The following is a 26,092-nucleotide window of genomic DNA, read 5'->3' on the forward strand; positions in this document are numbered from 1 at the left end:
GCTGTATTTTTAATTAATCTTCATGAATATTGGTCAGAATGATGACCTTGATGAAATCTAGGCCGAGTTCGAAAATGGGTCATCTCGGGTCAAAAACTAGGTCACTAGGTCAAATCAAAGAAAAACCTTGTGTATGCGATAGAGGCTGTATTTTTCAATTAATCTTCATGAGTATTGGTCAGAATGATAACCTTGATGAATTCTAGGCCGAGTTCGAAAATGGGTCATCTCGGGTCAAAAACTAGGTCGCTAGGTCAAATCAAAGAAAAACCTTGTGTATACCATAGAGGCTGTATTTTTCAATTGATCTTCATGAATTTTGGTCAGAATGATTGCCTTGATGAAATCTAGGCCGAGTTCGAAAATGGGTCATCTCGGGTCAAAAACTAGGTCACTAGGTCAAATCAAAGAAAAACCTTGTGTATGCGATAGAGGCGGTATTTTTCAATTGATCTTCATGAATTTTGGTCAGAATGATTACCTTGATGAAATCTAGGCCGAGTTCGAAAATGGGTCATCTGGGGTCAAAAACTAGGTCACTAGGTCATTTCACGTAAAAACCTTGTGTATGCGATAGAGGCTGTATTTTTCAACTGATCTTCATGAAATTTAGCCAGAATGATTACCTTGATAAAATCTAGGCCGAGATCGAAAATGGGTCATCTGGGGTAAAAAACTAGGTCACTAGGTCAAATCAAAGAAAAACCTTGTGTATGCAATAGAGGCGGTATTTTTCAATTGATCTTCATGAAATTTAGCCAGAATGATTACCTTGATAAAATCTAGGCCGAGTTCGAAAATGGGTCATCTGGGTTCAAAAACTAGGTCACTAGGTCAAATCGAAGAAAAACATTGTGTATGCAATAGAGGATGTATTTTTCAATTGATCTTCATGAAATTTGGTCAGAGTGATTGCCTTGATGAAATCTAGGTCGATTTTGAATATGGGTCATCTGAGGTCAAAAACTAGGTCACTAGGTCAAATTAAAGAAAAATCTTGTGTATGCGATAGAGAGTGTTTTTTTCAATTGATTTTTATGAAATTTGGTCAGGTTGATTGCCTTAATGAAATCTAGGTCGAATTTGTATATGGGTCATCTGAGGTCAAAAACTAGGTCACTTGGTCAAATCAAAGAAAAACCTTCTGTATGTGATAGAGGCTGTATTTTTCAGTTGATCTTCATGAATTTTGGTCAGAATGATTGCCTTGATAAAATGTAGGTCGAGTTTGAACATGGGTCATCTAGGGTCAAAAACTAGGCCATATCTAAGAAAATGCTTGTTTTATGGCAAGAGACCAATTTTTTGGTCCAATCTTAATGAAAATTGGTCAGAATATTTGTTTCCATGAAATCACTAGGTCAAACATGTTTTACACTGTTATGGAGTGTTTCTTAGGTGAGCGACCTAGGGCCATCTTGGCCCTCTTGTATGTAAGTCTTTTAAAAATAACTGATCCTTGGGCAGAGCCAATTTTGACAAAAAACAGTGGCATTATTTGAATAAACCGAGGAAATGACAACTACACAATTCTACCTGCTAAATATATAAGATCAACAGCTTGAGGTTAAGACAAGAAGAATGTTTAAGGCTTCTCCAATATAAACTTATGTAAAACAAGTGAAACCCTGCGCAGGGCCAGTTTTCATCCCTGGGCATGATTTCAACAAACCCTTTGAAAGATCACTACACAATGCTACATGCCAACTATCTAAGCTCAGGACATTACGGTTTTAGACCAGAAGATCTGTTTTTATGAAGAAGTTTTTCCTTTATAAGTCTATGTAAAACATGTCAACTCTAGGGCGAGGCCAGTTTTGACCATATGGGCATAATTTGAAAATAATGATAGAGGACAACACAACTGAATATCGAAGCTCAGGCCTTGCGATTTTGAAGAAGACTTCATAAAGGCTTTATTAAGTGTTTCTTTTCTGTTGCCATGGCAACGATAGACCTGTGGTAGGGCGTACGATGAACGGTAAGTGATCACAATAGCTCACCTTGTGCAATTTATGCTCAGGTGAACTAAAAGAAGGCAGACCCTTTTAATAGGTTAAAATAACCATAGTTGTGTATAGAGATTATCTGTCTCTAAGTCTATTACTTTAATGTTTTACCAAAACATTTGCGTTGCAGTGCAATGTAACCTGTGAATTTAAACCACCCTAAAAAACAATATTATTTCTTACTTTCCCAACTGCGACCTTTTCGTACAGATTTGACTGTATTCCCTATCTGTGAAAAACTGTTAAAGATAACAACAGGGAAGTGAACAATGGCTAATCAAAATATCTTAATTAAAACAACACCCAATAGCAATTCTGAACTGAGTATATACAGGAACAAAAAGGGAAAGATAAAGTATATCCATATGATCAGTTACTTGTGTGTCTACCAAAGAATTACAAAGCAATAGATAATATATATATATTATCTTTATTTTGTACGTATATATGATGATCAAATATTGATGCAACACAAGGTTAACGATAAATACAGTAACACATAAAAGTGTATTGATTTAGATATATTTAGTACCAAAGTACGGTTTTAAATACATCCAGATACAAAAGCTTTGTTTACTATGATGCATTTGGGAGCAAAAGTCTTGCTTCAGATATTTTTAAGTCCTGCTTTATATAAACATTGAAATCTTCCTTTGAATACATTGATGTACGAAATTCTCCCTTTAAATTATAGCACAAAAGTCATAAATTATCTATTTGATATGAATAAAGTCGGTGAAAAAATCCTTTGTAAGCACAGAACACAGACAAGCAATATAACAGAAGGCTGAGTTTGATTGAGTCTCAGACTCTGTCCATGTGAAGCAATGAATCAACATCCATCACGCCCATAGCACAGACTGAAGTGTAATTTTACCAAAGTAAATGTACTCCATAATCCCAAATGACAAGAATATATAACAACACTTAAGAATTTCTACGAATATCATTCTTGTTCCTCTTGTACTGCTTTTTGCTTGACGTTAGTCCTTTACTCTATGCCTTAATTCCAAAATCATATATCATCTCTTTGTCTGTCTTTTATCTTTTCGTCCGTCACACAAAAATGACTTTAAAAACTTCAGCGAAAGTACACATACAAATTATCTAACGAAAAACCTTTCATTTTGAATATTGTCTTAACAAAATTCAATCATTATTGTGTTTTCCTATCTTCCAGATGATTCGAGCAAAGAAAAGTCAATTATAGGTACACTTCGTAACCCTATACATGTATGAAAAAAAGTGTATTGAGCACGAGCAAATTGTGCTTGTTTCAGTTTTGAAATTTTAGTCAGCGGTTTTATAGCCATGCAGTAACGATTTACACATAGAAAGACTTCCTGTTAAAAAAAAGAGCTTATATCGTGGGTCCTGTTGATGGTACGTTTTAGCTCTTATTAAAGGTTTTTGCGGGTTTTTGTTTAAAACTATTTGTTAAATTACAGATGTGTTTCGTTAAAATCTAATAGTGAGCATTCTGTGTAATGCGTGCGAAGCAATTAAGGTAAAATCATATAACTGAAAATATGCTGACTCTATTATCCAAACCGATGTAAAGTTTATGCTCTTTATCACTGAAAGCAACACTGAACGGTTCGGCAGAACCATTTACGACGTCTGAAAGGACCTGAACTTTCTCGCAGTTGGCCGATAGCTGGTGTATGTTTTTCGACTGGCGGCCACAAACATACACCGAGCCGCCACGAGTGCATACAAGACCATGAGGCATTTTAAGTTCCTCTGCATAATATGTTGCTATTACTTTACCTTCCATTGACACACTGGTTACCGTTGAATTTCCCCAGTCGGAAACGTATAACGTACTTTGATCATTGCTTAGTGCCAAGTATCCGGGACTCCCGAGAAGCTTTTGAGTGAGTGTTTTCAGTACCTGTCCATCAAAATCAAGTACCTTTATTTTGCTTGACTGGATGAAGATACTTGGAATGAAAGAAACGAATAATTCTTTTCGATTACATACAATTCCGTAGCATTGTCCCCCAACAGAAACTTCTCGTTTACTTTTCAATTTTCCCTCGGTAGAAACTGACAAAAATTGTAACATTTTACTTTCCGGCAGTGTCAGCACAACTTCTTCATCTGTAACCTTGGTTATGTCTCTTGGTGCTGATTGAAGCAGCAGTGTGTATACCAACTTGTTCTGCGTCGTATCAATTAATTTTGCAGAATTGTTTTCCATGTCGGTGGCAACAATATGTTTTTGTGAAATGATAGAAAGTCCAGAAATGAAACATTTAGTGTTGCTTTTGTCGCCAACAAATGCTAAGTCAATATCAGTACAATGACTGACCAGCGATTTTTGGGAGTGTTCAGGAACAAGTTCCCCGATACTGTCTAACGTGTTCTTCAAGTCAACACACTTTGCATTCGGCTTATATGCATATCTTTGTACGTTATTTGTTAGCTCAATTTCATGAACTTTATCCTCTAAAAGACCAGCTGAAATTTTAGCTCCTTTCATAGTAACGAAGAGCTGACACAGTTGCCCAGATTCTTTGATATCATTAAGCTTGGCAGTAATTTCGTCCAATTCTCCCATCACTCCAGCGCATGTTTTTTCCAGTTGATTCATCTTTTTAGAGTCATTGTCAAATATACGGTCAGCTTCAGAATCGAGTTCAGTTTTCTTCTTTTCAATGCGTTCAAACAATTCTCTTTGCAAAGTGGCATTTTGTTTCTTTGCGTCTTTATTAATTTCTTTGGAAGCTTTTAAATTTGTTTTTATGCAGGCTTTATTGTAGACCAGACTGTTCCCAACTGCCTCAAGCTTTTTCGTCAGTTTAAGAATTTCCTCACTTTCTGTCAAGCCGGACACTACGTCAGGTATGTAGACAACATCGCTACATGTTTTGTGATTAATTACGTTGCATGCAGTGCAACAAAGCTGTTCGTGTGTGTGGCAGAAATATTCAATGAATTTTTCTTGATGGACTGGACACTTGTCAGTGCACATAGTTATTATCTTTCCACTTTTAGTAAATTGATGTTCCTCCTTATCCTCTTTGCCGACAGGAACAATAGCATGGCCTCTCATTTTTCGCGGCTTACAATGGACATTCCAACATTCATTACACATATATTCCTCACAGTCTTTACAGAATCCTGTTGCTATAATTTCATGACCATCAGTTTTACATGACACACACCATTCTCCTAGTTTGTCAGATCCAGCTGCTCCATGACGACCGTGAACAGAGTCCATGCTGATACAACAATATAGTAAATACTGTAATAGAAGCTGATTATTTTATATCCTTAAATCATTTATCATTTTTTATCTTATGGGTCCAAAGATCGTTAGGTGTATATTAATATTACGTTTCATTCATGTACAAATAAATGTGTGTGCAATTATTTTATCATATTGATAATAGTTTATCAGGTTAATTGTTGCGTGTCCCGTTTTAAAGTAAATTGAAATTTAGTTACATACGACCAAAGTTGGTAATATGTACGTGTCCGACATGCATCATAATATTTTTGTGAGTAGTGTTTGTTATTGTGGTAGGAGAACAGAGAACTCATGCTCTATCAAAACGTTCAAAACAAACATGGTAAATGGTCACATCTTAACAACTTTTCAAGCAGAAAGAAAATAACTGACCCATTAATAGTCCCGATTTCGGCTTACTGTCCGCCTTTTTGCATTATGATATTCAATTATTTGTATTAGAGATTAGCTTAGGCCGATGCAATTTGTCGTAAGTATAGTAGCATATTCCTGCGCCAAGAGGCTCGGCCTTGAGGACTACATACATTTATTGAAATCGTAACTTGTCTGTTGGATTGGCAATGATTTACTGCTTAACCAGTGATGTGGAATCACAATTGTTTGTGGGGAGCTTTTTTTTTTTGTTGATATCGTGACTGCCTTGACCCGCGAATTTAAATCTAAACGAACATTTACCCTTCGTCCAATTTTCGTACTCCACCATGCATTGTCGTCTACTACATCGTTAGACTAAATTTCACGGATGAATCAGTATTGTTTTTTGGGGGTTTTTTTTATCAAAATGTCCGTTATGAATTGATATCAGTACGTATTGCATGCAGTTTATATTCAATTTTTTTTTTCATATTGGGAAGGGCAATTTTATGAATAAAACTAGATTAAAATGGTTGTCCTTCCACCATATCTATATAGTTGTTGTCTAGCCATCTCTCTAAAAATGCCCGTGTTAATTTTACAAGTAGATTTGTGATGTATTGAACCGGAGTAAATGAACATTTTCAAATAATTATGTAATGAATCAGCGCTAGATATTGCCTTTTTAAGCGAGCAAACTGAACACACTTGCTTATTTAATTTTAATTTCTAAATAACACACAAATAAACAACTGGGTGATGACAAAATACAGCTTAGGCGTATAAACACGAATTAGTGTAGGTAGGTCGGTATTTTTTTTTTCTTGAGGGTAGGGGACTTTTCGGAAATTATTTTTGTGTCAAAAATGAATACAAATAAGGGAGTTGTGCCTTTAGAGCATTAGTAAGTTGATTTCTAACACCTCTGAGCATGTTTAAAGCATCAAAGTGCAGTTTTGCAACTTTTTGTTGAAATGTTGAAAAGAAATTCTCCAAGGCCATAAAACATTAAAGATCGGGCCAAAACTTTAAGGTAGGTCGGAATACCGGAAACAAGCATTTTTTACGCCTTACAGAAATAAAAATGATCCTTTTTTGGTCCAAAAGCTCAAATAAAAACGGGCATACCTGTCAAGAAAAGAGGCCAACAATCATATTATATTAAATATTCAAATTTCACGCTTATTTTTGCACGAAAACGTCTTTCTACACCATTTGTAACAGATTTGTGCCCATGAACATTACGCGATGGCTTTCGACAAAACTAGTATAGGTTAGAGACCACCAGTTGTTTTCCCATACACTTACATTACAACATTATGGCGTGTACGGCCTTCCATAAATCGAAACATTATGTCTCATTACATGTTTTTCAAGAACTATCTCTTAGTTCTATCAAAATATCGGACGAAAAACACGAATAGTGATACTTTATTTAATCAAGTATTTTTCGTGTGAATGAGATGACCCCCTGTTGACATCGTTGACATGTTAGGAGAAATTCAGTTGATAAAACTTTTTTTCAATACACATAAAATGTAGTAAATTCTGTCAAAATGTAAAATGCAGTAAAAAATCTCAATTTTGAAAAAAATATCACTTCTTGCGTTTGTTTACATGACAAACCAATCAGAACGCACAGACGCTACCTTATTCCCAGGTATCCTAGTAAGTAACTTAGGGACTTTTTAGCTCGACTATTCAAAGAATAGTAGAGCTATTGGACTCGCCCGTGCGTCGGCGTCGGCGTCCCGATTTGGTTAAGTTTTTGTATGTAAGCTGGTATCTCAGTAACCACTTGTGGAAATGGATTGAAACTTCATACACTTATTCACTGTGATAAAAAGACTTACATTGCACAGGTTCCATAACTCTATTTTGCTTTTTTACAAAATTATGCCCCTTTTTCGACTTATAAATTTTTGGTTAAGGTTTTGTATGTAAGCTGGTATCTCAGTACCTACTAATGGGAATGGATTGAAACTTCATACACTTGTTCACGGTCGTGATCTGACATGCACTGCGCAGGTCACTTAACTCTACTTTGCATTTTTTTTTTCAAAATCATGCCCCTTTTTTGACTTAGCAGTTTTTGGTTAAGTTTTTGTATGTAAGCTGGTATCTCAGTATCCACTAATGGGAATGGATTGAAACTTCACACACTTGTTCACTGTCATGATGTGACATGCAGTACATAGGTTCAATAACTCTATTTTGCATTTTTACAAAGTTATGCCCCTTTTTCAACTGAGCTGTTTTTATGTGTAAGGTAGTATCTCAGTACCCATTAATGGAAATGGATTGAAGCTTCACACACATGTCTACTGTCATGAGCTGATAAGCACTGTGCAGGTTCCGTAACCCTGTTTTGCATTTGTACAAAATTATGCCCCGTTTTCGACTTTTTGTATTCATTCACTTGACAAGGCTGTTGAATAGTCGAGCGTTGCTTTCCTCCTACAGCTCTTGTTTGAATTGGTGGTCTCTGACCAGAATGGTAATTAAAAAATGTACCGCAATCGTAGTCGTCACATATGAAAACAATACATTTAGTCGTCTTGTAATGTTTTTTTTTTTTTTTTTTTTTTTCATGCAAGAATAGCGACAATACACGTTTGTTTTGTGCATTAACGTCTGCAGAAGCCCTTGGGGTTTGTTTCTGACCTCGACCTTCGTGTATTATCCCAACAAACTTTTGGTAGCATAGACCACTAACAAGCAAACTAACGGTAGATACGGTTGATTCGCCATGTTCATGAGAGGTAATGAATATGCATGATCCCTCGAGCTCCCCAGCACGACTCAGTCGGATTTTTTACACAGTTACATTAAATGAATTCCGTAAGGCGTAAAAACAAATTTTTGTTTGTTTGTTGTTGTTTTTTAAAAATAGAGTAGGTAGGTCGGTATTTTTTATTTATTTTTGTTTGAATATTTTTTTATTAAGTGGGACTTTTCGGAAATTATTTTTGTGTCAAAAATAATACAAATAAGGGAGTTATGCCTCTACAGCATTAGTAAGTTGATTTCTAACATCTCTGACCATGTTCAATTAAAGCATAGAAAGAGCAATTTGCAACTTTTTGTTAAAATGTTAAAAAAAGATCTCCAAAGCCATAAAAACATTTAGGGTCGGGTCAAAAATGTAAGGTAGGTCGGGATACCGGAAACAAACATTTTTTACGCTAATCCCAATGGACCACAAAATATAGTGACATTGACAGGAAACTAAAATTTATCTAACAAAAGAAAACCTAGAAAATTAAAGTAATTTCGCTAGCTTCCTCTTCTAGCTTGGCTGAATAAGTCTGAAACAAGAAACTATTGCCCCAGAATGCATAAATTTATAACAAATACTTGAAAGGAAATAAGATCATCGTCATCAAAAACAAAAACGCTGACGTTCCTGCGCATTACAAGAACATTAAATGACGCTGTGCAACATAAAATTATTTTAATATCGTTTTGATGTGATTAACAATTGATGCTAACTGTATGAAATTCCTTCCAGTGGTTAAGAAGATATAGAGCGAAAAATAAGATACGCTAGCTATCAGATCCATGACTTCTAAGTGTGACCTTGACCTCGAGTTAACTGACCCAACTGATATTTCTACTATGAAAGTCTTCCCCGTGGTTCAAAAGAAATGGACCTAATTTTACGAAAATTTTCAGTGGTAAGGACAGTATGGAGTGGACATGAAGTTATGCTACCTTCTACCTTTGAACTCTCAACTGTGACCTTGACCTGGGACCAAGTGTCCTGGGGTGTATGCTTTGCAAGTCGTCTTAATGAAGTTATCAATTCATACTATTGTTAAGAAAATGTTTGTAGCACTAAGATAATCCATCAATGCAAATGAAAGTTATTAGTCCGAGAGCTCACGGACTTTTATTGCAACAACTGAGGCCAAAAGAAGTTTATACTTTTTTGGAAACAATATTACATTTCCTCCATGAAAACTCATTTCTTAAGTGTCAAAGCCGTGCCTATCTATATTTTGTTCACTTATGTTTGTGATAGGGGAGGTAAAACTCACTTGTAAAAATATTAGGGGGTAGGGTAAAATTTAAGTCTACAAGTTTTTTCACTGATTAATTACAGTAATTATCTGATTGTCAGTAAATGTATATATGTCCAACAATGACAGCAATAAGAAATTCATCAAAAAGGACTGAAGGGCAAACTGGATATTCAATGTCAAAGGTCAGATTTATGTTAAAATCACAAAATTGGGCACATTTGAAATTTATTTTTATTCTTAAAAAATAGTTTGTTATCATAAGTCTCTCATCTTTATTGATGTAATGCGTATATATCAGCCAAAATCAGAAATGCAAATTTTGTTGCAAAAAGTCAAGGTCAACCCTGATAATTGAAGGTCAAAGTTCATTTTCATGCAAAAATGTGAAAATTATTGCCTTAACTTTTTTAATCTGTTTAATATGTTTTAGTCAATGAAGTTAATTCGTTTTAATGTTTGTATGTCAGGCAAAGTCACCAGTGCAGATGTAACCCCCAAAATGTCAAGAGTAAAGCTAATATCAAGGGTCAAAGGTCAAATTTGTGTAAAAATGGCATGAATAGCTTCCTGTTTGAGATATAACAGATATGTTTTAATCATTATAAGTAATTGCTCGTGGTTTATTTTAATGTATATATGTCTCACAATGCCAGTAATAAAGATATCGTCTAAAATCAGACAAGTTCAAATGTAATATTAAAGGTCAAAGGTCATTTTCAAGTAAAAGAATGAAAAAAAGCTCTTTAACTTTTCTCTTTGTTAACAATATCTTGCCGATATTAGTCCATAATATTAGTTCATCTTAAAATGTAAATGTTAGGCGATGACTGGTATGCACAAATAATTTCAAAACATTTAAGTTCAACCATAATATGAAAGGTCAAAGGTCAAAAAGTGAATAAAATGTTGCAATAATATCAGCCATTTGTAATAATTTTTATTGTTGAAAAGTACTTGTTTTGTCATTTCAGTAACTGATCGTTGTTCATTTTACTGTATATATGTCAGACGATGTCATGGAAGAGAAAGTATGTCAAGGTCAAACCTGGTATTAAAGGTCAGGGGTCATTTTTGTGTAAAAGATCAAAATGTAGCATACTTACTCATTTCTTTGTTTAAAAATAGCTTCTTGTTATAATTCACTTTTAGCAATTTATTTTAATGTATACATTTCAAACAAGGACAGCTATGTAGGTTTTCCCTTATAAGTCAAAGCCAACTCTTTTATCAAAGGTTAAAGGTCAAATTTGTGTGAAAATTCGCAAAAACAGCATGTTTGTAATGATTTTTCTTTATTGTTTTAGGTATTTTTGTCAACACTAGTAACTGATCATTATTCATTTTAAAGTATATATAACAGATGATATCATTCTTCCTTGATTATGAAAAATTAGTCAAGGTCAAACCTGACATTAAAGGTCAAGGAAGAGGGTCTTCAAGAAACTCGCCATGATGAAAAAAGGCTTTCAAGAACAAGTTTGGGAGCAAATGAAAAGATCCTACGGTAAGTCTACACAGGCACCGTACGGCCCATATCATAGTACGCATCCACCTCATGGTAACTGCTTCCAAAACCAGTAAAGATAAACTGGACAAGGTTCAAAATTTAGGCCTGAGGATAAACAACTCCAATAAAAGAAATGGAAAAGACAGCCAACATTGAGCCATTACAGATCAGACGAGAGTACAAAGCACTTGTGCAGGCACAGAAGACAGAGAGACTACCATCATACCCACTCCACTCAAAACTCGAGAGAAGAACCAAGAACAGACTGAAACGACGGAGTCTCAACCATATCGTCAACGGCCCGCAGAAAGGAAAAGCAGCAGCACTAGATGCAGAGGCAGAGCCGCTTGTGCCCGATGAATGGGATCCTAGACAATCTGCTCCAAAGATCAAATTGGTGGTGTCAGGAGTAGAAGAAAAGGGAAAACAACACCAGGCTCACCAACAATCTCTTACGCTAGAAATGATCAATGACCGCTATCCAGCACACTCTTGGATCCAAGCATATACAGATGGATCAGTGGTGGAAAAAGCAGTTCAGAATGCTGGTAGTGGTGCCTACATCAAATTTCCAGAACAAAATATAGATAGGCATGACTTTGACACTAGATGCGGCAGTGAACTGCATCGGTTCTGCAGGTCGCTGGCATTTCCCCACAGCTTGGTCTCATATGGGATGTCTGTGGGCCAAACTTTCTGTCGTACTTCTTCCAGATAGAAACCGCTCTGCAGGATGTGGAATGGTATTTATACCTCTGATACGCACTGGCGTTTTGGTGTCTTTGCAACACCCCGCTTTTCTCAGGCCACAGTGTCCAGTGCCCTTACGGAGGATAGTTGTTTGGCTTTCTCTGATTAGCTTGTGCAGACTGTTATTATTGGGCAGGTAGCCTCCATCACTTATGTTCTTCTAGTCTGACGCAAATCTATTCTTTAGCAGAATCTGAGATTCTCTGTATGAAGCTTCCTTTGCAAAGTTCGCCCGCAGCTTCATTTTCGGCTATGCCCACATTTCCAGCAGCTGTCTCGTTAAGATGTCTCATGGACCTGCTGAGAGAGCCTGAAGAGCTCACTTGGAGCCTGTTAGGAAAACAATATTTTGTCCCTTTTCTCCTCACTCATACAGTTGGGGTGTGGCCGAAATGGGGGCTTGCGTCTCGGCTCTAAAGTTGGAGAATCTCTTGCCGACTGGATGACAGAGTGTGAGAGAATTTGATGTAGGCACCACTCCCAGCATTCTGAACTGCTTTTTCCACTGATCTATCGGTATATGCTTGGATCCAAGAGTATACTGGAAAGGGTCATTGATCATGTCTAGCGTAAAAGATTGTTGATGAACCTGATGTTGTTTTCCCTTTTCTTCTACTCCTGGCACCTCCAATCTGATCTTTGGAACACATTGTCTAGGAACCCATTCACCGGGCACAAGCGGCTCTGCCTCTATGTCCAGTGCTTCTGCTTTTCCTTTCTGCAGTCCTTTGACGATATGGTTGAGACTCTCTCGTTTCAGTCTTTTCTTTGTTCTGCTTTCGAGTTTTGAATAGAGTGGGTGTGATGGTAGTCTCTTTGCCTTCTCTGCCTACCCAAGGGCTTTGTACTCTCGTCTTGTCTCTAATGGCTCAAGGTTGATGTCTTTCATTCTTATGGAGTTGTCTCAGGCCTGTTTACGTGTCAGTTACTTTACTGTATGGAAGCATACCATGAGGTGATTACTCTCTATGGCCGTTCGGCCTGTGTACTGCTAGGATTTTTATTTCCCCAATTTTCGAGCATTTATCATAATGAGTTCTTGAAGACGCTCTCTTGACTTATGTCAGTGTGACATGACAATTTTTTTATAATTATAGAAGAGTATCACCTTAAAACTGAAAACGAATAATATCAGTACTAGTGCTGACAAAATACTAAACCAATCAAGAAATCTGCTGCAAAGTGCTGTATTATTTGAATTTTCACACACAAGAACTTGACTTTAAATTAAAATACTGGCTTCGACTTATTAGGACAAAACTACATTGTGCCTGCTTGTCCATGGATACATTAAGGGATATTCCTGACGTGATATACAGATTGAAACAAAAAGAGTACATATGCTACTTTGCGTTTACGCACAAACATGGACGAAGCCTGACCTGTAATACCATCAGCGTTGAACCTTGACTATTCCTTCCATGACATCGTCTAACAATATACAGTAAAATGACACGATCAGTTAACTGAAATATAAAACAAATAATTAAGCACATAAAATATACAAATATGATCATGGATGAAACATTTACTCACTTTTGTACCTGACCTTCCATATGGTGACTGAATTTTGAAATATTGTCATACAAGATCGCCTAACTTATACATAAAAAGATATATGTGACTAGTCGACGGAAATTCAAACAAAGGAAAGTAAAAGAGCTTATTATTCTTCTTATTACTTAAAAGACTTTGACTTAATATACATTGAACTAGTCTGACTTAGACGATATCTTTTATTAATGGAGACATATATAAAAATAAACACGAGCAATACTATATAATGAATGAAAAATATCTAGCATTATTTCAAGAGGAACTATCGTGCAAATTTTCACACAAAATTACCATTGCTAAATCAAGCTGTTATCTGAGTTTTGGGTTACATCGCATGGTGACTTGCGACATACAACATTAAAACGACATTAACTCAGTGACTAACAATGTAAGACATATTAACAATTAAAAAAAGTTAAATAATAATTTCAATTTGCATGAACATGAACTTAGACCTTCAATATAGGTTTGACCTTGACTTTGCATAAAATTGCATCGATTTTGGCTTATATTAACACAAATTATGAAGATGAGTGATTTGAAACAAACTATTTTAAGATATAAATTAAAATTTCAAATGTACAATTTTTGATTTTACATATCTGACCTTGACCTGAAATCAGTTGCTTCAGATCCTTTTGGAATTCTTATTGTGTCATGTTGAAAATTAATACATTTACTGACAATAAGAAAGTACTGTATATAAACAGTAGCAACTTGTAGATCGTAAACTTACCACCCTAATATTTTCAAAAATAGTTTTAACCTCCTAATCAAAAATATAACAAAATATAATAGCAACGACTTAATTCTTAAAAACGGTTATGGAGGATTGAAAATTTCTCAAAAGTATAAATTTTTCGGCCTCAGTTTTGCTATAAAGTCGTGAGTCTCGGCCATAGAGCAGCAACATTTATCAACCTTCATAGTGCCTTGACCTTATAAGAATAGTTGTGAACGGCGTAATATAATAATGCCTCTATTCACACCCTAATGACCTGCTTGAACTATTTGTCGAAATTGCAGGATTCAGATTACGTGACAGATGTGGATCAAGCACTTGCCGATTTTCATTCATTGTAGGCCTATATATGTTGTAGAGTTAATATGTAATTAATGCAAGTTTAAAATCAACTGTAAATTAGAAACAGATTAAGACAATATTCTACCTTAAATTTCTTAAATGACAAATAATAAACAATGTTATTGATGCTATTACCATGGAAATATACAACAGTGTGTACTCAATAAAATTCACAAATGTACAGCAGAAGTAGGTCAATGGAGTGCAAGTACTTCATGTCAGTGTACATAGCAGAAATGTAATGTACTCCGACTTTCATTAAATGCCAAGTTGAATGTCATTTTCATTTCTTATGGAGTTTCCTCAGCCTGAATTTTTAACGTTCTGTCAGATTATCTTTACTGTTATGGAAGCAGTTACCCATGAGGTGGATGTTTACTCTGCTATGGGCCGTTCGGTGCCTGTGTAGACTTGCCGTAGGATCTTTTCATTTGCTCCCCAACTTTTTCGAGCCATTTTTCATAATGGCAAGTTTCTTGAAGACGCTCTCCTTTGACCTTTAATGTCAGGTGTGACACTGACAATTTTTTTTATAATTAAGGAAGATTGTTATCACCTTTTATATATACTTGAAAACGAATAATGATCAGGTACTAGTGTTGACAAAAATACCTAAAACAATAAAGAAAAATCCTTGCAAAAGTGCTGTTTTTCTGAATTTTCACACAAATTTGACCTTTGACCTTTGATAAAAAGGACTGGCTTCGACTTATTAGGACAAAACCTACATTGCTGACCTTGCTTGACATGTATACATTAAATATATTTCTAACAGTGAATTATAACAAAAAGCTATTTTTGAACAAAGTAATGAGTAAGTATGCTACATTTTGATCTTTTACACAAAAATGACACCTGACCTTTAATACCAGGTTTGACCTTGACTTATTTTCTCTTCCATGACATCGTCTAACAAATATACAGTAAAATGAACAACGATCAGTTACTGAAATGATAAAACAAATACATTTAAACAATAAAAATTATTACAAATAGCTGATATTATTGCAACATTTTACTCACTTTTTGACCTTTGACCTTTCATATTATGGTTGAACTTGAATGTTTTGAAATTATTTGTGCATACCAGAGATCGCCTAACATTTATACATTAAATGAACAGATATCATTGACTAGATCGACAGGAAATTGTCAACAAAGAGAAAAGTAAAAGAGCTATTTTTTCATTCTTTTACTTGAAAATGACCTTTGACCTTTAATATTACATTTGAACTTGTCTGACTTTAGACGATATCTTCTTTATTGACATTGTGAGACATATATACATTAAAATAAACCACGAGCAATTACTTATAATGATGAAAACATATCTGTTATATTTCAAAGAGGAAGCTATTCGTGCAATTTTTCACACAAATTTGACCTTTGGCCTTTGATATTAGCTTTACTCTTGGCAGTTTTGGGGTTACATCTGCACTGGTGACTTTGCCTGACATACAAACATTAAAACGAATTAACTTCAGTGACTAACAATGTGAAGACATATTAAACAGATTAAAAAAAGTTAAGATAATAATTTTCACATTTTTGCATGAAAATGAACTTTGACCTTCAATTATCAGGGTTGACCTTGACTTTTTGCAATAAAATTTGCATTTCTGATTTTGGCTGATATATACACGTTACATTAATAAAGATGAGTGACTTATGATAACATACTATTTTTTAAGAATAAAAATAAATTTCAAATGTGCCAATTTTTGTGATTTTAACATAAATCTGACCTTTGACCTTGAATATCCAGTTTGCCCTTCAGTCCTTTTTGATGAATTTCTTATTGCTGTCATTGTTTGACAATTATACATTTACTGACAATAAGATAGTTACTGTAATTAAACAGTGAAGCAACTTGTAGACGTAAACTTTACCCTACCCCCTAATATTTTTACAAGTTAGTTTTACCTCCCCTATCACAAACATAAGTGAACAAAATATAGATAGGCACGGCTTTGACTTTTAAGAAACGGGTTTTCATGGAGGATGTGAAATACTGTTTCCAAAAAGTATAAACTTCTTTTGGCCTCAGTTGTTGCAATAAAAGTCCGTGAGCTCTCGGACCATATGGAGCAGCAACAATTTTTACTCAACCTTCAATAGTGACCTTGACCTTATAAGAATAGGTTGTGAACGTGCGTAATATACATATTGCCCTCTATTCACACACCAAGTTTAATGAACCTAGCTTGAATACTTTTTGAGAAATTGCAGAATTCAGATTTACGGATGGACAGATGGCTGGACGGTCAGAGGACATGCCTGTAGTCTTCTTCATGTTCCATTGGTAGAGGACTAATAAACTGTTGTAGAGTTAATGTTGTAATAATGCAGTTTAAAATCAAAGCTGTAAATTTAGAAAACAAGATGATAAGACAAGTATTTCTCCGTTTAATTTCTTAAATGACAAATAAATATAACAATGTTTATTTGTGCTTTACCACATGAAATATACATACAGTGTGTACATAATAAAATGTCACAAATGTACCAGGCAGAATGTTAGTGTACAAAGTGGATGTTGTCAATGTACATTTCAGAATGTCAGTGTACATAGCAGAATGTCAATGTACCTAACAGACTTTCAGTAAAATGCCTAAGTACACTGTACATAAAAGAATGTCAAGAGTTCATACTAGACTTCAATCTAAACAACATAATGTCAAAGTAAAGTCTGCATAGCAGAATGTCATATACAATGAAAAAGGCAATGTCAATGTCAATGACAATAGCAGAATATTGGTGTACATAGAAGAAAATCAATGTAAAAAGTACATATTAAAATGTCAATGTTTATTGCAGAATGTCAACGTGCAGTGTACAAAGAAGACGTACTTAGCAGAATGTCAATGTGCAGTGTACAAAGACATACATAGTAGAATGTCAAATGTGCAGTGTAAAAAGAAGACGTACTTAGCAGAATGTCAATGTGTAGTGTACAAAGAAGATGTACATAGCAGAATGTCAATGTGCTGTGTACAAAGAAGACATACATAGCAGAATGTCAATGTGCAGTGTACAAAGAAGACTTACATAGCAGAATGTCAATGTGCAGTGTATAAAGAAGATGTACATAGCAGAATGTCAATGTGCTGTGTACAAAGAAGACGTACAATGCACAGTGTAAAAGACATACATAGCAGAATGTCAATGTGCAGTGTACAAAAAAGACGTACATAGCAGAATGTCAATGCGTAGTGCACAAAGAAAACGTACATAGCACAAAGAAGACGTACATAGCAGAATGTCAATGCGCAGTGAACAAAGAAGAAGTTCATAGCAGAATGTCAATGTGTAGTGTACAAAGAAGATGTACATAGCAGAATGTCAATGTGCTGTGTACAAAGAAGACGTACATAGCAGAATGTCAATGTGCAGTGTACAAAGAAGACGTACATAGCAGAATGCCAATGTGCAGTGTATAAAGAAGATGTACATAGCAGAATGTCAATGTGCTGTGTACAAAGAAGACGTACAATGCACAGGGTAAAAGACATACATAGCAGAATGTCAATGTGCAGTGTACAAAAAAGACGTACATAGCAGAATGTCAATGCGCAGTGTACAAAGAAGACGTTTATAGCAGAATGTCAATGTGTAGTGTACAAAGAAGACGTACATAGCAGAATGTCATTGTGCAGTGTACAAAGATATACATAGCAGAATGTCAATGTGCAGTGTACAAAGAAGACGTACATAGCAGAATGTCAATGCGCAGTGTACAAAGAAGACGTACAAAGCAGAATGTCAATGTGCAGAACAAAGAAGACATGCATAGCAGAATGTCAATATGTAATGTACAAAGAAGACGTACATAGCAGAATGTCACTGTGCAGTGTACAAAGACTTACTTAGCAGAATGTCAATGTATGCACATTGCAGAATGTTACTATAAAAAAGTAAAATGTCAGTTTTCATATCAGAATAATGCCGGGGTACAATATGATATCAATGGACATAAACAATGTTAGTACAATAAAGAATGGTGTCACTTTTTTCTTGTAAAGTACCTAAAAACCTGCCACTTCTTATTTCCCATTTACTGTATTATCATAAACCAATCAATCAAGGATACTGAATGAAGAAAGTGAAACAGAGTGTAAACATGTAAAGCGAATACTGATGTTCTTCAAATCAAATGAAAAGTTAAATTTTGTTTCTTAAATTCTATATGCATGTACTTCATATTTTCACAATAATGCAGGATGTTGCAAGGAAACATGAAACGACTAACAGTAGCTATTTATGGAAACTGTTTTAGCACAAAAGGTCATATATTACGGGGACTATTTTAACACGAAATGTCATACCAGGAGACAGTAAACTACCTAGCACTTTAAAGTAAATTGGATTTCATGCTGTCTGTGGATACCATTTTGTAAATTAATACAAGAAAGCCATGATGGACCTATAGCACTCACCACAGTTTCACACCCCAAACCAGTTTAACAAGAAACATTTCTGCCCAAGACCTGCTGATTCTGAGGAGATTTTCAATTTTTTCGCAGAGCCATATGTACAGAACTAGCCCAACTCCTGACAGTTATGTTTTATGTTTTGACAAAGCAGCATGGCTTTTCACAACTTTGGTAGAGGGTCAACCAAAGAACATTCTGTGTCACCCAAGGGTCATTTGTGTGTAACTATTTTAAATTCACAAAAGCTCATCGAGGACCACTACATGCTCAGGTGAGCTAAAAATAAATAAGCTGAACTATTACTAACAACAAACCAAAAAAAACATATGAATTATTTGTTTATCTTTATCACCAGTTCTCAACAGCACATTGCTGTATTTCAGTTATATCACTCAGTGGACATACCAGTGTTAAGTAGCAACCTGACCTACCCATTTTTAAAAACGACAAAAACTGCCTGTTTTGTTGCTGACTTATTAGGTTTATTTAATGTTCTAGTGCAGTTAGTCTTAACTAGAAAAAAGTTGTAGTAAAAAGGACATGACATTGTCCCTTAACAACATTTTCTCATAAAACTTAAACTGATGTTTACTGGCCAAATAATTTATACTTAATAGAAAATAAACAAAAAAGTAATAACGAAAGTAAACGACACAACAAAACATTAACAATGTGTAATTTTTCAAACTTAAATCGGCTATTTCTTCAATAAGAAGTATAGGGAAGATATACAAAAATAGCAAAACAGGGATAAGAAACTGAAATGGTTCATATATAACAATGTCAATTACACTTTCTTACATTTTTGTAAAGATAAACATTATTTCATATATTGGATGTGACAAAACAACTGTTTTCTGTGAATAATGATTTATACAATTACAGTGCGTTCAAGCTTAGAAAAACTACTTCACATACTTTCAAGCACATACATTTACCTCATGTAGTTTACACAATATATAACACAATAAGCATATACCCATTTGTACATATACATTAACACATATATCTATACATCTACTGTGATTCAAAAGACATAAATTACATAACATATTAACAAACTGTTACATGTATCTGCATGTATATAACATGTATATAACATTATCAAACAATACCAACAATAGTAAAGAACAACCAGGAAGTAGAAATATCAACACTAAATGTATATTCTCTACATATATAGTAGATGCAACTTGACCCCGATGGTTGACCCTTGCATTACAATACATAATGAGGCACAACCTATTATTGAAAAGTAGTGTACGTAAAATACGAGCTGCACGAAAAAAAGGAAATATAATTTTGTGTAAATATAAATTAGTGTATTGGAAATATTTAACTGATCAAATGTAAGTATATATACTTTGATACTGAACTGTATACAAACTAATTCCATATAAATATACACGGCTACACTAAGCACCCTTGATTTCTACAATGAAATAATCGATATGAATAATCAGCCTACGGTCAACCATCGCGGTCAAGTTGCGACTACTATACACTAATCTATTGCACTGTCTATACTATGGTTATCTCCCTTGTTTAAATAAACATAAATACATGGTTCAAACTCTATAATAACCTTAAAAGTTTGCTACCTTTCAAATTTAAAAGAAAACCTAGAGACATCTGTGCTAAAGTGTCATATTCATCTGAGAATGTTATTTTTATTGCATGAGATGGCCAAAAAAAACACACTGTTATCAAAGGACTTCATCACACATGTTTTTTTGTTTTAATATTTACAGTTTTTCTACAGTATTTCAGTACGAAATTACGATCAGTTCATCAGACTATTGTTCCTGGATTAATATATAAGATTATCAACAAGCTGACAAGTTTCCCCACAAGTAGCTGACAAGTTTCCCCCCAAGTGGCTGACAAGTTTCTAGCATGAATCAGGACAGGGAGAATAAACAACTTCAGATATATAATCTTTGTCAAATCATAACAGAGAAATAACTTCCCCACCCCATCCCCCACCCCCTGCTTCATCAGGAATCAAACATTCCGCCCTTCCAGTCCAAATCCTAAGACTTACTAACTGTGCTTGCTGACATGGCGAACTCATCACATGCACAACATATTTTATGTTCAAGAATATCCATTAAAATGTCAGAAGTATAGAAGATAGTATAATGCTGCATAAAAAGCATTTATTCATCATGTCAACATTAAAACAAGTGTATTATTTCATGTCATTAACTTTCTTTCCAATTCTAAAGCTTCTTACATCATGGAAACTCAAAATAAATCTTGTCATGGCTGATACAATGATAATTCTATCATATTGTCCTGTTTCTATTATGTGTCATTTTTTGTCATTTGGCAAGTCATTAATACTCCATGAAACTGTGTGCAATGTTCAAGCTATATACAGTCTAACCTGTACTAACGGTCACCTCCGATCAGCGGTCATTTTATGACGCCCCCGATGGATTTTCCTCTATTTTATCACTTTATTCAGTGGCCACCTCCCGTCCGCAGCCAGCGGCCACCAAAATTGCCTCCCGACCGCCGTATTTGACCCCTTTTAGCGGCCATGTTTCTTCCAAAACAAATTATTTTTAGGCGATGATCGCCGACGATACCCTATTTTTGAGAAACACGTCATTGCTTAGTCTCGCGTGACTTCACCACAAAGAAGCCAAAATGACATGAGCTTATCAATTAAAACTGATAATCAAAGGTGTGATCCACTTTTTGTTCCGATCAAATTGCCAGTAATTTTCGGCAATTAGCTTGTCACCTCGTGTCAATTTTGTTGTTCACAGTTTGATCTTGGTTAAAGATAATACTCGATATCTAATTAGTAGCATACTATTTGGTATTCTTTATATTTCTTTCATCAAAACGCTATTAAATTTATACGAAATTTATTGTGTTTGAAAGAAATATAAACCACTCGATCTTTTACGGAACATAACGGCGATCTTAGATTTTAGCGTAGACAGTAAGCGCGGAGAGTAGCTTCCCTTACCCAAATGGCTAAAATTGTAAACAAACTTGTTTTGAAGTTGGAAAATTGTCTGTAACAATTCTTGTTGTTAAAAAATCACGCCGGAATTTTATATTGCTTAGAAGCAATTGCAAAGGCAAATGCACGTCAAGGTATCTTGGTAAAATAATGATAGAAACTGAAGGCTAAACTGGTCGGAAGTCTAAAAAAATACATATACTGGCTGCATCTCCGATCAGCGGTCACCTGGCTTCAGCGGCCAAATTGTCTGCTTCCCCTGGCTGGCTGCTTAACACAGGTTAGACTGTACATGTGTATTACAGTAAAAACTTATTCTACACACATGTATAGTCCAAACATCACAAGTCAATTATCATATATCCCGACTCCTGTACAACTACACTGTGTACACTCAAACTTGTATCTTACCCTTGAGGGATCCTAACTGTATTTTACTTTTAAATCCAAAATGAAATTAATGGTTGTAAGAGCCAGGTGGTCTCTGATGTTTATAGGTGTTTAGCACATGCTTGACTGTATAGACACAGGTACTACAGATCAATACATTGTCCTCCATATAAAATACCAAGTGTTACTTCACTTTTATTATCAAATTGTTTAAAAAAAAATCCACTTAATAAGCTGACAGAAACATCTAAAGCAATGGCAAATCATACACAGACAAATATACCCCAACAGTCTTTGTTACGGAAATGAAAAATTGTTATCATGTCTAAACCCCTGTTCATTTTCCACCACATGGAAGAATACAAATAGATATAAATGCTTTAAGTACCCGATAAATATGTACTCACGAGGCAAAAGTGGTCATTCTTTGTGAACACCAAACAAAATACTAGAAATTTCAATTACTTGTATACAGTCAAACTTGCATTAAGCATCCAGCCAAGGAAGCAACACAATCAAGGTGCTTAATGCAGGCAGTTGCTTAAGACAAATTGAAATTTAAAAAAAACAAAAATCAAAATTGAGAAGTTTGCTGACTGCTTAAGGCAAGTTGCTGCTTAATACAGGTGACTGATGCAGATTCAACTGTAAACATGAATTTTATATAAAGCGTATCTATGGAATAATTTTTATTACCTGAAGGCCTTAAAAACTGGTTTCTAGACTTCATTTGGTGTGTATTTATCTTTGAAAATTTGAGGTTCTACCTTTTGACTGTATGTTTCCGGCACCTCAATGACATGGAATGTTTGCGATTCTTTACACAGAGTATAACTCAACAGAAGGGAGAACTTTCATAAAGCTTGAATAAGAAGACTGCCTAAATTTCTAAAAAAAAAGGATCTAGCCCCAATTCTCTTTTCACTACTAAATGCAAGGTTTATGTAAGCATATACATATGAAGCATAATGCAAGTGTGCAATTACTATGATGCTATTTCATTTTTTCATTTAAAACCACATAAACATTAAGGCTTAAGATATTTTCACTTGTACACCAAATCTTAGTGCACATGCTGTATTCTTTTGAAAGCACAACAATACATAAAGAAAGGCAGATCATTAACAGATAAACCATGTGTGACTTCATTACAATATAAAGCCTCAGATTAAGTTTTGGCCCAATTAAGCTTCATCTTTGGAGAATGCAGACATTAAGCTAAGCAAATTTCAACTATAAAATAGTATCTACTACAATAATACTAATAAACATCAACAAAATCAAAATTGAAATCTTTATCATCTGTAAAATGTCTACTACACCGCATTCAACAAGATTATTTCCAAGCAATAAAAGCCCCTAATAGAAAGCACATATGTTACATTTACTGCAACAGGAACCACATCTTGTTAGACTGAAATTTAAATGAAGAACCTACATTTCTTTAAATAGCCTACCAACTACAAGTCAGATTTCATAAAAACAATTCTGTGTAGTATCAACATTAACAAAGGATTTATCTCTTGTGCCTGCAGATGAACAGACGGACATCAAATCAATAAATGAACAAAATAAAACCATCTGTACATTTCAAACATTGCTTTCTAAGTATGTTCTAAAAATGTCTTGCTCTCTAAAAGTTATGACTGACAGATGGACAGACAATGGGCAAACTATATGTCCCCTCAGGTGAAACACTGCCAGGGGACTAAAAACACAAACTTTCCCCATATAACAGAATATCAAACAAATTCACCTTGTAATAGGTTTGAATATGACCGTCTTCAATCAATGTGGTTTTCAAATCTAAAACCATGGCAATGGAAAAACTTCAATGTTTCCCACAACATTTTCATCTTTTATCCCTAACTTCTACCATTAATGCCTGTGTTTATCAAATGCTTGTGTCCTTTGTTTGTAAAGTATTCAGTTTTCAGTGCCAATCAGATGCTAGAGTTTTTATTTGTTTGTTTGTTTTGGGTTTAACGCCATTTTTCAACAGTATTTCAGTCATGTAACGGCGGGCAGTTAACCTAACCGGTGTTCCTGGATTCTGTACCAGTACAAACCTGTTCTCCGCAAGTAACTGCCAACTTCCCCACATGAGTCAGAGGTGGAGGACTAATGATTTCAGACACAATGTCGTTTATCAAATAGTCACAGAGAACATACGCCCCGCCCAAGGATCGAACTCGCGACCCCGCGATCCGTAGACCAACGCTCTTACCTACTGAGCTAAGCGGGCGGGCTACTAGAGTTTTTAAACTGAGCATTATTACAGCTGATCGTTGACTGGCAATCTTTATGTTCTCCCTCTGATGCTACCCAGTCCTGCTCAATAAATAGAACATTTAACTACACATTCAAAAACTGCATCCAGATTATTTGGGTAATAATGTCAGGTTTTTTATATCAATATGTTCCAACTAACATTAAAAACTAATCAAACATCATCAAAGATCCCTTTTGGTGGAGCTCGAGATCCCGGCCTTGGTGGTTTGATCCTAGGATGCTGGGCTTGAGCCTGGTACCCGGCGGCTGAATTGATGGAGGAGTAACTCTCACCAGGAGCATCACTGTAGTCTATAGGCTCCGCCTCATTTAGTAACTCACTCTTGTCATACGTGTTTGGAACCCTTGGCATTGTGTAGCTACCTGTAATATTTAAAATTACAACTGGTTTAATAATTCATCAACATAATAAATACAGTTTATCATCCTGCCTCTAGTAACTTCTGTGCTGTATCAACAACAGGAGGATAAGAGGATTAAAGCAGATTCTATATAATATCATGACAAATCATTTTAATCATTCTACAGGACAAATAACCTTTCTGCCATGTTTAAAATTATTGCAACAATTTTCTAATATATATTATCTCTTAATTAACTCATCTTTCTAAAGAAATGTTCTGCTACTCTTTGTCTGTAAGATCTTACCAACTGAAAATATGGCAGTAGGAAAACAAAGGCAACTGACACATGATTTAGACATAATGTCTTCAGTCCAACTTTTTATCAGTTTATATTTGTTGATAGCAATATTTTAGGTCTTTAGCAAATTTTAAGCTTTTACCATATTTTGGGGTGTATTGGTCTCACTTTTTTACTCATTTTGCTGCCTGAAAAAGTTCCTGCGACTTATACTACAATACATTGCCAGCAGATCTTTTTCGGGCCAATTTTCCTGCCATGGCACTCACAAAATTAGGTGCATTTGTTACGAACGAAGTGGTAAAAAAATTTTGGCAACGTTTCAAGGAACAGCGGTTATTTTCAATAAGGTATATCATAAATATCCCAAACAGGCCATTAAAATTATGAATGACTACAATCCAATGGCATACTTGCAGTTTGAATTACGTTTGTATCTACTTTCGTTTTACTGGACGCCATTAACAGGAATACAGGCTGACTCGGACCATGGCTGATTCGGCCCAAATTTACTTGGCTTATTCGGCCCAAATTGTTCCCGACACTAATATGAGTAAAAATAACATTTATGAGTATTAAGTTTAATTTCTGATGCAAAGAATAATTAAAATGCTTATTTAAATGCATAACTGATGCATTTTAGCTTGTCAAAACTTCCAACCTGCTTGTACGGTGTATATTTTATAATATAAACGTCCTTACTTCAAGTTAAATCACTATAATCAACATTATTTCCTGAACATTGCTGAATCATCCAAAATATATGGTCCTTATTGACTCGTAAATCAAAGTTTGTGGTCCAAATCAGCCGAA

The 26,092-nt window shown here is 35.0% G+C and overlaps 2 protein-coding genes across 2 annotated transcripts in view; both read right to left on the reverse strand.

Moving 5' to 3' along the window:
- Positions 1-3,522: 3,522 nt before the first annotated feature.
- On the reverse strand, positions 3,523-5,235 carry LOC123525930 (uncharacterized). Its single transcript, XM_045305090.2, has one exon. The coding sequence runs from the start codon at positions 5,233-5,235 to the stop codon at positions 3,523-3,525; it is 1,713 nt and encodes a 570-aa protein (XP_045161025.2).
- An 11,695-nt stretch (positions 5,236-16,930) lies between these two features.
- Positions 16,931-26,092, reverse strand: part of LOC123525506 (G-protein coupled receptor-associated protein LMBRD2-like) — a 29,256-nt gene continuing 20,094 nt past the window's right edge. The window contains exon 13 of the mRNA XM_045304603.2: positions 16,931-25,000. Within this exon, the coding sequence (XP_045160538.2) occupies positions 24,789-25,000 (212 nt within the window). The 3' untranslated portion in view covers positions 16,931-24,788. The remainder of the gene's footprint in view (positions 25,001-26,092) is intronic.

This window comes from Mercenaria mercenaria, chromosome 3 (assembly GCF_021730395.1).
Source record: "Mercenaria mercenaria strain notata chromosome 3, MADL_Memer_1, whole genome shotgun sequence".
In the NCBI taxonomy this organism is placed as follows: domain Eukaryota; kingdom Metazoa; phylum Mollusca; class Bivalvia; order Venerida; family Veneridae; genus Mercenaria; species Mercenaria mercenaria.

Coding starts and splice junctions, on each gene's coding strand:
- LOC123525930 (XM_045305090.2), bottom strand. CDS start 5,235: ATGGACTCTGTTCACGGTCGTCATGGAGCAGCTGGATCTGACAAACTA.